Consider the following 13,037-nt stretch of genomic DNA (forward strand, 5'->3'; position numbering starts at 1 on the left):
AATTAATCGCACATTTTTTTAAAATTAATCGCAATTAAAAGACTGAAACTTTTTGGATATGTAAATGTAAAATGTAAATAATTAATGTAAACTCAAGACAAAGAAACTATTTAAATTCAAAATATGATTGTTTATTGGAATTTTTGTTTAACTTGTAACACAGATTTTCTCATGTAAACAACATACCTGCAATAAACCATCAATATCCTCCAAATTAACTGTTGGCTTGAAAGCCATATTTATTACAGAAATAAAAACACAGGCATGTAAGTATCATTTGAATTTCAAAACAATCAATGCCAATAAAAAACAAAAATGATTTCCATGTTGAATTCTAAGTGGACTGCAAAAAAATTCCAAAGTATAGTCATTGCCAGTGCTTTAAGTGGGCCGGTACGCACCGGTACTCAGTACCGCCACTTCCAAATATAGCTCTTGAGCGTACCGCCACCTCTCCGTGCGCCCAGAACGTGCTTGTAGCGTACCGGTACGCTCATTTGGACATCTGTTTTAATAGAGGTTTTAATCTTTTACCTGCACTGCCGATTTTCAGAGCGCCCTTCACAATGCAAGCTTCCTAATTCATCCCACCCAGAGCAGAAACTACATTACCCATTCACCCTTAAGTTATACAAGTGAATAGCGCATGTGTCGCTGTTCCCACTGTTAAGTGTCAACAACTCAACGTGGCCGGAGAAGGTGTGTGAAACTCGTTGTGAGTTATACTAAAGCAAAATCTTGAGTATTTATTGTCTGATAAACATTACAAACTGTCTGCGGAGGTTGAGTCGTCCTGCAGCCCCCGCTGGCTGTTCATTGGCTGCAGCATCTTTTTTCGAAGTTCTAAAAAAATACCGTAGACGGAAAGGCACAAATTTAGATATTCATTTATCTAATTAATCTATAGCCTATGCACAAAGACAATATGATCTTTTTGTTTTAAAGCTTGATGAAGAGAGAGAGCGCAAGTTGCTGCAGCTGCGAGGACAGTGATGCACGCGCACAGGAGTGATTGACAGTTCGCGGCACTGTGTACAAAAAATACTCCGCTACACAATTATTTCGTTATTTTCGCTTAAGCTTATTAACGTTAGCGTTACAGAAAGGTCTGATTCACGCACTGTTACAGTCATTGTTTTTTTGTTTTTTTTTAAACAATGATATTTGAGTTCATGATTTTAATGTTGCTGTTTCTTGTGGCAGACTGAATGAACAGTAATGTTTCTTGTGGCAGACTGAAGAGTAATCCGGCAGAGTTTTATACTGAAACTTTCCGTCTAAAAGTCCTTCCTTGGTCTTATCCATATTTCTTTGCACGTTGAACACACATAGGCCACAACTGGAAATAAAAAAAACTGCAACCGCGTTAATTGCGTTATTTTTTTTTAACGCGTTAAATATTTCAAATTAATCGAATGCGTTAACGCGCTAATTTTGACAGCACTAATATATATATATATATATATATATATATATATATATATATATATATATATATATATATATATATATATATATATATTATAATTAATTGATTTAAAATGTGGATTAAAATTATTGTTTAAATGTTACTGTAATTTGTCTATGTCCATTTGCAATTTTTTTTTTTTTTTTTTTTTTATTCAGAATCCTTCTGCAGAATCGACTAAGGACAGCTTCAGAAAGGCAGTGGAGCGGACGAAGCATGAGATGGATAGGCGGAGCGCTATACAGCGTCTCGGCCAATAAGCTCTCTCGCACTCAAACCACCTGCAAAACTAACAGTAGACCAGGTAACCATTTTGCAGAGATCGTTACCTGTTTCAATATACACTCTCTGACTAGTTTGCTAATATTTTAAACACAAAAATGACATTTGAAGTGTGTGTTGCCCACTTTTTTTGCACACATGAACAAGTGCCCCAGAGTTATTACAATTGTGTTTTTGTATGCTTTCAAGAGCCAGTATATATTATCTATTGTCTATAAGTACACATTCCAGATTATCAACCCGTCCAGCAAGAGAGTGGAAGGGGGCTAGAAGTCGCCTTCTGAAATAATAAAGCTGTCATCTGTCACTGGCTACAGGTTGAGAGAGAGAGAGACACAGAGAGAATGAGAGAGATGGTGAATGGCCTAGATTAAACCCTAAAGCCCTAGTCAGAAGTGGAATTAAAGATCAGCCCCTGCTCTGTGACAGGAGTTCCACACAAACACACATTTCATCTATTTATGATCTCCCCAACAAACTGTAGTCTCACCACACACAAGTCTGGTACAGTTAATACCACATGGACATTTTCACATGGACTTCACAATTGCATCCCACATAGCCAGCGAGCCATTTCTCACATGCACTCGGATCCTAAATTCCTTGTGCTCTGCCCTCATTGCTGTATCACTCAGTGCTGCATAAAGTACAGTGTTTATATCTACTTGTTTCTCAGATTGCCATTTGGCTATGGTTGACAGGCCCTGACGTAGAAATAAACAGCATATGGTATCTTGTCTTAGTTGTACTTGCTGGCCTCCGTCACTACCAATGAATGTGTTGACCTTTAATTACATGCTATTAGTCTGGCTTGTTATAAATAAATATGCTTGTGCACTAGCTTGGATGAGGCAAGACGAACAAACAAGCACTGACCTACAGCTCACTTCAAGCTATAATATCTACATTACATTTACAAAGACATAATACATTGCTTTATAATGGCTTTATATTGCCAAACACAAAACCAAAGAATTTCAAACCAAAAGTGATGTTTTGCAGAATGTTAATTCTGCTCTTTTCATTCATACATTGAAAGCATTAAGTGACCAGGGACTGTCAAGTGCCAAAAAAATGCCATAAAAGCACTAAAAAAATAATACAAAACCATCATGAAAATAGCCCATCAGACTTATATGAAATATGAGTTTTGTGTGGCAAACAGACTACAGAGTATACTTTGTTATGCACTGCTAAACCTACTTTTGTGTTTTACAGAACAAAGTCATACACCTCCATAAAATGGTGTATGATCCTTGATCTTTTGATGTGTATTGAGTCATCGTCTATAATTTTTATTTTTTCTATACTACAGGACAGTGGTACAATCCATATGTTTCTTCGACTGGTAATCAGGGAAGAACATCAGCCACACGTTACATAGCCAGGTTAGTATCGTAATAGGTGGTTAATTTCAAAGCATAACAATAGAAAACATAGGACTGCCAATTTGTTTACTGGGTTTTTTTGTTTTTGTTTTTTTTTATGTATGTCAGTCGTGCTGTACAGAAGAGTTTAGCTATAATACGGCAGGCCCGACAGAAGAAACAGAAGGCCAAGCAGTACTGCATGTACTATAACCGATTCGGCAAGTGTAATCATGGCGACACTTGCCCCTACATCCATGACCCTGACAAAGTGGCCGTCTGCACCAGGTACTGAGTATCTGTGCACACTCTCCCATTATACAATATGTCTAACTCTTTGACAGCCAGCTTCAAATTAAACTTTAATCTTTTAAACAAATGAAACATATTTTTTTTGCAAGGTTTCTCCGAGGCACCTGCAAGCAGACAGATGGGACTTGTCCTTTCTCGCATAAAGTAGCCAAAGAGAAGGTACATTTTTAGGATACATTTTAAAGGATCTTCTATCAAAAGCATAAAAAAAATTCATTTAAGCATTCTAAAGAGCTGTTTGTAAAAAATGCGTTCAAAAAACTGAACACTTTAATGTACAATGCTAAACAAAAAGTCAAAGTTAACAATCTAGTGCATGTTTAGATAATCAAAATGCTTCTTCAAAGTTTTGACTGAGTTTTGTTCAGATGGTGTAAGTTTTTATAATTGTTTTCTTCATATTTAAACCAGATTTATCTGAGATGAGCAGATCTTAAACTAAGTGACCCAATTTCATCCGTAACTCAAACATAAAATGTGCAGCTACTGTATTTTATCTTTGTAGGGCAGTATTGACAGTTGGATGTATGCATAAATCCATAAGATTCTTAACATAAGTCATGACTGGCCAAATGTGGTAGTATCAGGTTACTCTCAGGGCTTGCTGGCCTGTGGGGTGATAATTAAAGATACGATGTCAGGTTCTTAGCTTTCTCTCTCAGGTTATGATGGTGTGTTACAGTCTCAATATCTGTGAGGCAATCTGACTAGATTCCTGCGTTAAATTCTTTGAGATCTTTGCTTAGGCATTGCCGTCATGGACACAGGTGGAAATGGGATCAGTATTGAAGCAACATGTGACCCATTATATACTAGTCTAGATTCTCCTGAAGTGAACATTACGATCTCATTTCTTACCTACCCATCTCAGACAGGCACACACAAGGGTATGGTCATATTTTTCATGGTCAAGATTCTTTGGTCTCAGAGTTTGCTTCCTCACCTTGTTAACCAGTCAAGCTCCTGTGCCATGGGAGGGGCTAAAGAGTCTTGAATGTGCAAAACTTTTGTGTAACGGTCATCTGTTCGATGCACTATGTTGCCACACCGAAGAAACAAACTGCATCCATTGTTCTCTTAACGCAGGGTTCTTTGGGAAGCTGAACAAGGTTATCTTTCCCTCACAATTAAAAACACACTTCTTTGGTGACATTGTTGGTTTTGTGGTCTAAAAACAAAATGACAAAACCTTCTTGAGTAAGTCCTGTGCAGGGTTGGCCGTGTTTAGCATGAGATATCAGAAATATTCACTATTAACCTGTAAATAAGTCAGGATGCATGAAATCGCATTAGACCTACCCTTTAATACCCTTTAATTCACAAAGTATTCTAAATGATTCAGCTGCAGATCAACACTAGCAGATCAAGTATCCAGTAATTACAGTTGACTGGAAATGTCCAGGAAAAGTAATGAACATTTACTGGTCAAAAAAAAAAAAAAGGGAGTTTTGTTTTGTTTTAAACTTCGTAAACTGTAAAGCTCATTATATAGCAAAATTGAATTAACTGGTGTGACATCTCAAACAATATGAGGCTAAAATAAGTTTGTTTTAGGAGTTCAAATCAGCTTGCCAGAATGAACGAAGTTACTTCCGACACCTTCCAACTACTATTGCGACCTTTGTTATTGCTATTGTTCCGCCACCTTTGACACAGAAAACTTAATTTCCTCTATTGCGTCTGTTAAGGTCAGACATCACGAGTAAAATCATCAACACACTGGAGAGCTGCTTCCCAGTAGAAATGAAAGTTAAAATTCTAATTGAAAATGACACTGACTCTGTTTTTCATGTGTAATATGTTAAAGCTGATTGCTTTTAAGGAATCTATTATATAAAGTGTAAAACGTTTTTTTTTTTTTTAAACCCTAAGCGAAGAATGAAAAATAAATTGACTGCGAGTATATCAGGGCCTTAAAGGCCGGGGAAACACCAAGCCCCTCTGAGAGCATTCATTTACTGTAAAACACACATACTTTCTCTCTGCTCCACTCTCTCTCTCCCTCTCTTCATGTACTAACACTTGTTCAGACTTTTGCTTTTATTCTGTCCAAGGCCCTACTCATCCAATACCACCCCCAAACACCCCTGCCCCCCACATACAAACACACCGAATCACTGCACCTGTGACAGTCGTCACCCTTTACCCCTCTAGTCCACCAAGAAACCAGCTGTCTGTTTGTTTTAAAGGAGTAGAGCCACCTCATTGCAGTGCATCCCCACCTGCTAGTCCAAACCCCAAAAGCCCCCTTCTCCTATTCCTCCAGAAGCATTGGGGCTCAATCTAACCCCGCACCCTGTGTCATCCATGTTTATGCCATGAAGCATGGCTTGAGATCACGACTGCAATTGAAAACGATCCAGCTCCCCTTCCAAATAACTGAGGAACAAGACCCCCAACCCAACCCCCAAACCCCTTTACCCGAGTGGTTACTAAGCATCCATTCCCCTCCCCTGCACATAAACACATCATGCAGGTGGTACGACGCCCCACTTGGGTCAATATTTCTGTTGCAGTTAATTAAGCAGAAATGATATGACCCCCATGGAAATTAGATTCCACTTAAGAGGGCAGCGGCTCCCCTCTCACTTGTGTGTGCGAATCTCACATTATATATTAAACCCAGAGAGCACCGAGTCCCATTCAGATTATTCATACATTCAGATTATATTCACAAGGAGTAGGTGCAAATCTGTGCCATTGACACATGCACATAATTACTGATTAGACAATGTGTGATAAATGCGTGTTTTGACAGAGACTTCAATAGATAGATATGTGCGTGATATAATACAGGTGCCATATCTGTAACTCACTTACTTTTTCCCAACACTTAATTTATATTGACACACATCTGTTAGAAGGTGAATTTAAAGGCTAAACTGTATTGTTACTGCTTTTATCCTTTCATAAATTATTTGTGTGGCGAGTGGGGCGGGGCCGAGAGGCGTGGGAACGAGGAGTGAGGCCAGGTATAGTGATTGAAGATGAGCTGCACCTGCGCCCCACCGCCGGTATCGAGTCCCACGTAGGAGATGGAAGGATATAAAACTGGAGTGACTATAGTGAAGGACGAGAGAGGACCAGGCCTGGGACATTATTTTATGTTTGCTTTTTATTTTGCGCGCACCAGTCGTCCGCGAGGGGCTGGTGCGCTGTTTTGTATTTATTTTGAATATTAAAGTTTGATTTTGATTGTCCGCCGGTTCCCGCCTCCTTCTTCCCGATGAGTATGGAGATCATATCGTTACAATTTGATTTCTCAAACTAACCATATTCATTAACAATCATTCTGTTCAGTGCTGGAGATTGGTTTAATGTTTGTGGTTACTCAAGCTTTAAAGTTTGGTTTCTAGCTCTTAAAATCGTCGTTTCTTTCTGTCTTTGTAGATGCCTGTGTGCTCGTACTTTCTGAAGGGGATCTGTAATAACAGTAGCTGTCCTTACAGTCATGTCTATGTGTCTCGCAAAGCCGATGTGTGCAAAGACTTTGTCCGAGGCTACTGCCCACAGGGAGATAAGGTAAGACATTTCAATTATTTTTATGCAAACACATGATTGAAAATTCACTTAGGGGCAGTTTGAATACTTTTTGATATAATAATAATATAATAATAACATTTTCTTAGACACTTTTTGTTGGTAAAAGTCATATGTGAGTAGGCGTCAACTATCATGAATATCATTTTGATTTACACCTGAGAAGACAAAGACCCGCATAATGAGCTGCATAATGAGCTTTTCAGTCAGCTGTGTCACTGAGAGGGAGGAGTTACAAAAAAGAATGTGAGGACAATATAAATGTATGTAATTTTATGTTTGTAGTTTATTTAGAATATATTTAATTATCCCACAACATAATTTAATATCCACTTGCGAGTGCAGTTAAACAGTTTATTAGGAACAATCAAAGCTGACTTTCAAACAGAATTTTTTGCATCAATACTCCAGTGACACAATCCTTCAGAAATTATTTTAATCTGATTTTCAACAACAACAAAAAAAGCTATTATTATTATTAATTTTGAAAAGAGCTGAAAATATTTTTCAGGTTTTTTTTTTTTTTGGGGGGGGGGGGGGGGGGGGGGGGGTCATAAATTGAAAGAACAGCATTGTTTGTTACATTTGTTAGTTACATTTATTTGTTACATTTATATTATTTACATCAAGCTTTTGAATGGTATAGTAGTGAGTATTGTTATTGAAACTTCATAATGTTTTACTTGTTTATACATTTAGTCAGGAATTATAGTTTGGAAAAAGTCTAATTAGTAAAATGTTAACACGTTATGTAAAAACTAGTGGAAGTGTATAAATAAATAAAAAGAGACTTACTCATGTTTATGATCTCTGCTGAATAAAGTGCTTGATTCTTTTTTTTCTGAGGAAATCCAAATCTCAAATTCTCAACCACATCACATCTTTTTGGGGTGAATTATGTCTTATTCCTCTCATCGCAAAGCTAACAGTAAAATAAAAAAACTTGAAGAACAGTCTCGCTGTGTTGTCTTCTGTTGTGGGGCGTATTCAAGCCGCACGCTTCAGTTTGAAGCATTAGAATCTGAATAGAGCGTTCAGCGCTGGGGCATGGTCGCATTAGAAGATAATGAAGGGAGACGTGAAAAACGGACATCGCGTTGTTTTCAAATGGATTACTTTATCACAGAATATTTGTTTTCGGCAGTACGTGTTTAGTTTAAAAGTAGACATATCAAGCTTTCTATAGATATCTCTCTCATGTCTCTTCGCTGAGTATTTCCTGAGTTACAGTTCATTTTAATTACACATGTCTTAATGAAGATTAGCACAGACAAAGGCTGCAGACAAGCACACCTATGCAAAAAAGTAGACCCTTTACAGATTCGATTGATGTATTGCTCTTATCTGTACGATCAAAACTGAAAGTGTAATTTAAGTTATTTTCAGGGTTATCAGGCAAAAATGACTCATAATGCGTATATGCAATAATCGACTCGATTAAGTTAATTACTTAACGGATTAAGTAATTCAACTCAAATTGTGAAACTTGTGTTTTAAATCCAGTGCACACAGACTGAAGTAGTCTAAGTCTTTGTTCTTTTAATTGTGATGATTTTGGCCAACATTTAACAAAAACCCACCAATTTACTATCTCAACAAATTAGAATATGATGACATGCCAATCAGCTAATCAACTCAAAACACCTGCAAAGGTTTCCTGAGCCTTCAGAATGGTCTCTGACAATCATTGACACCCTTCACAATGAGTTTAAGTCACAAAAATGTATTGCCAATAAGCTGACTGTTGACAGAGTGCTGTATCCAAGCATGTTAACAGTAAGTTGAGTGGAACGAAAAAGTGAGGAAGAAAAATATGCAAAACCAACTGAGAGAACCCCAGCCTTATGAGGATTGTCAAGCAAACTGGATTTAAGATTTTTAGAGTACTTCACAAAGAACGCACTGAGGCTGGGGTCAAATCATCAAGAGCCACCACACACAGACATGTCAAGAAATTTGGCTACAGTTGTAGTATTCCTCTTGTTAAGTCACTCATGTACCGCAGACAACCTCAGAGGCATCTTACCTCGGCTAAAGAGAAGAAGAACTGGACTGCTGCCATTGGTCCAAAGTCCTTTTTTCAGATGAGAGCAAGTTTTGTATTTCATTTGGAAAGCAAGGTCCTAGAGTCTGGAGGAAGGGTGGAGAAGCTCATAGTCCAAGTTGCTGGAAGTCCAGTGTTAAGTTACCACAGTCTGTGATGATTTGGGGGTGCAATGTCATCTGCTGGTGTTGGTCCATTTTGTTTTTTGAAAACCAAAGTCACCTGCCCACACTGCCAAAAGCACCAAAAGTTGGTTAAATGACCATGATGTTGGTGTGCTTGACTGGCCAGCAAACTCACAAGACCTGAACCCCATAGAGAATCTATGGGCTATTGTCAAGAGGGAAATGAGAAATGAGACCAAAAAATGCAGATGAGCTGAAGGCCACTGTCAAAGAACCTGGGCTTCCATACCACCTCAGCTGTGCCACAAACTGATCACCATGCCATGCCGAATTGAGGCAGTAATTAAAGCAAAAGAAGCCTCTACCAAGTATTGAGTACATGTACAGTAAATGAACATACTTTCTAGAAGGCCAACAATGAACTAAAAATGTTTTTTTTTTTATTATTATTCTTTTTATTGTTAATATAAAGTATTCTAATTTGTTGAGATTGGTGGATTTTGTTAAATGTGAGCCAAAATCAACACAATTAAAAGAACCAAAGACTTAAAATACATCAGTCTGTGTGCACTGAATTTATTTAATACACAAGTTTCACAATTTGAGTTGAATTACTTCTAATTTGAGAAGCACCTACTTTCCGTTTTGTATTTTTTAATTTTTGAAAACCTTGAAATACTTAGTGTGATGTAATGCCAGCTATACAGGACACAATATTATTTGCTATAAAAATGAAAATGAGTTGAACTATGTAAATGAATTGAGAGAAATGTTTAAAGAATATATTTTCCTCATCAATAACACTTTATTGTATAATTTATTATAGAGGGGAAGTTAAACAACAACAACAACAAAAAAACATTGAAAAAGTACCCGCATGTATTCAAAGAATTTTGTGGTAAATGGTGCTGTTATGGAGAGAGAACAACTGCGAATAGCATTTGGCAAATAACACTTGTGGTTCAACTTTCAGGTCATCGCTGTCAACTAAATTTATCTCACTTTTACTTGCATCCACATAGATGCTGTAAGGTCTTCATTATTTTAGTGTACATGTAGTTTGACATTCATAACATTTGTTGGATTAAAGTGCTTTGCAGTTGATGACAGTTTTATATGTCTTAATGAATGAACGTCATTTATTGGTGATGATTTTATTGAAAGAGATTTAAATAGAGCTCCAAAAAGTTGACCGTGTTCCTAACGTTATTCTGAACCTTCATCATGGTGCATGACATTTGCATTTGGTTTCCTCCATGTTTGTGAGTGAGTGAGTGACATATTGAGGGCAGTAACAAGAGAGGACAACATGACCCACATTTAACAAATGTGTTTACCAAGCACCCTTAATCTAGCAGGATCCAACCCATCGGTGACCTATGTCCTCACCCCAGCTTTGCCCCCCACACGTGTACGCACACATGCTTCTGTTGTCCCCCATCACACCTGTCCCTCAGTCTCATTAAGCCATACAGAAGCATATAAACCTTTGCTTGCCTGACACAGGTGTAGCCACTGTCACATTGTAGTACTTATTATTATATTCTTGTTTTTTGTATCATGAGAGTGTATCAACTGTGCTAGTCTTGTTCTTTGTTATATTTAAGAAATGTTAGCTTAACGGAATACTTCACCCAAAAAGTTTGAATTTGCTCGCCCTCAGGCCATCCAATATGTAGATGATTTTGTTGCTTAAGAACAGATTTGGAGAAATTTAGCACTACATCACTTGCTCACCAAAGCATCCTCTGTATTTAATACGTACTGTCAGAATGAGAGTTTAAACAGCTGGAAAAAAAAATATTCAATTAATCAACAATTTTTATTTACCTTTTTGTATTACAAACAACTTTGCACTTCACAATATGCTAGGGTGAGTACATTTTCAGCGAATTTTCTATTAACAGTGCATTCAGTTATTTTTCTTTATTTAAAAAAGTTAGTAACACTTTACAGTAAGGTTCAGTTCATTGATATTAGAAACAAAATTGACACCAAACAAGTTGTTAAATACAAAAACAATTCATATGCATTGGCAGCAGAGGACTTGTCATATCAATAGCCTAATAAAAGCACTTTAATGTCTCATGGTGTGGGTCGCCTCGTGGAAGTGTCCATATTGAGATCACACGACCAACCGAATAATTATCTCTGTACACTATTATTATTATTATCTCTGTTTTTCTGCTGTTATCAAACAGTTTCCAAGACAAGTCCAAGACAACTGCAAATGTCTACAAATAAATAACTAATGAGTGCCTCTGTACTACCATTTTGCTATAGATTTTAAAACCGGAAGCTTTTGAGATAAAAATTAATGTATGCCAAAACAAAAGTGATTTATTATTTTAAACCGACAATGTGCCTCCCTTCATTGTTTAAGGATACACAAAAAATTTCATCGTCGCCCCATCAGTTTCTTCCTCCTAGGATTTGTCTCATTCTAATGAATTGTTTCTCCGCAGCGTTTTCTGCTTCTCCCATCTTCTCTCTCTGTCTCTGTCTGTCTCTCACTCTGTTTTTTTCCCCATCCATTTGTTCTTCTTTGCTTTCCCTTCATCGTAACAAATGCATTCTCTCGCTGTCAGGGCTCATTTAAATATTTGGGGTGAGAATGAGAATATATAAGAAGAGAGATCTTAATATTTATTCTATTAGCTGAAGTGCTTAGGTCTGTAATTTTGCACCGTCCCAAAAGCACTGTCTTAGATATGATGGATAGCACACCATAATTATGGACGTGAAAAAGTGCTGATGACAGCAGTACAGGAGAGAGGCCAGCAATGGATACGCCAGCAGAGCAAGGGTTAAAGCACACTCTCATCGACTTCATTTCTCCCTTCTCTGTTCTTTTTCTCTGGCTCACTCTTTCTGACTGTCATCTCCCATGTTTTTCTGTCCTTTTTTCTTCTTTTGTTTGCTGGGCACATCCATTCACACCTCATCCTGATCACTCTTCTCTTGATTCTCCATCTCTTCTTCTCATCTCTCTATCACTTTGTCACTACTTTCATTTCCTAACTCTTTATCATAGCTCACACCACCATACATTCTCGCTGTCTCTCTCTCTTCCTTGCTTTCTGTCTCAGTAATGTAAAATGTGCTGACTCTTTCTGCTTTGTGGCCAGTAGAAAGCTCTTCTAATAGGCCCCAGAGACTTCCCAGCCTTTCTTAAATCAAGTGGAAAATTGTTAACTTGCACTGATATAGAGATGTTCCATCCACTTCTATTTTTTTCCCTCTCACACTGTTCTCTTTTCCCTCTGTTTTGCTGCTTTTATGTAAATTAAAATGTATGAGAGAGCGTAGTTGGGGAGGACTCTTTGGTGTTTTCTTTGCCCAGATCATAATTGTGAACATCAAAGTTAATGAGCCTTCGCAGTACTGCGTCCACCTCCCATCAGTGGGATTTTCGTCTAATTAGATATGATTCCAAATAGCCAATCAATTTATAAGTTTATAAGATTTATATCACCCATACTTTTCATATTGGAGCTTCCACTAATTTGTAGAAATTGAATGTTGGTGGGAATGTAAGGAATGGGATTAGGGCTGTTTGCTTGCTTATCCTAAATAATAAAATGTTGGTAGAAGTGTACAGACTATATTCTTGATCATTAGCAATAATGAAAAGTATAATGAAAACTTTCAGTGAAATATATATCAAGCGCAAGATTGGGGGTTCAATTCCCCAGGAACACATGATAGATAAAAATGTATAGCCTGAATGCACTGTAAGTAAATCAATTTAATAAAATTTTAATTTATAAAGCTAAAGAAAAAAAATGCATATAATGTAAGCAAAAGCATATAATGTATACAAAATGTTATTAGAAGTGTGTATACATTATTTAATCCTATTTTAGTTTATAAATATTTCTCCCAAAATTGAAATTGCT

The 13,037-nt window shown here is 37.2% G+C and overlaps 1 protein-coding gene across 3 annotated transcripts in view; it reads left to right on the forward strand.

Annotated features, from left to right (window-relative positions):
* The window catches only part of LOC113050524 (zinc finger CCCH domain-containing protein 3-like), a 65,975-nt gene that overhangs the window by 47,610 nt on the left and 5,328 nt on the right, over positions 1–13,037 (forward strand). For all 3 annotated transcript variants that reach the window (XR_003276777.1, XM_026213545.1, XM_026213546.1), the window contains exons 5-9: positions 1,627–1,772; positions 3,066–3,138; positions 3,247–3,405; positions 3,519–3,588; positions 6,820–6,951. Coding sequence is in view for 2 of the 3 variants with exons in the window: in XM_026213545.1 (XP_026069330.1) it covers positions 1,627–1,772; positions 3,066–3,138; positions 3,247–3,405; positions 3,519–3,588; positions 6,820–6,951 (580 nt within the window). In the remaining variant the exon portion in view is untranslated. The remainder of the gene's footprint in view (positions 1–1,626; positions 1,773–3,065; positions 3,139–3,246; positions 3,406–3,518; positions 3,589–6,819; positions 6,952–13,037) is intronic.

Source organism: Carassius auratus, chromosome 31, assembly GCF_003368295.1.
Source record: "Carassius auratus strain Wakin chromosome 31, ASM336829v1, whole genome shotgun sequence".
NCBI lineage: Eukaryota > Metazoa > Chordata > Actinopteri > Cypriniformes > Cyprinidae > Carassius > Carassius auratus.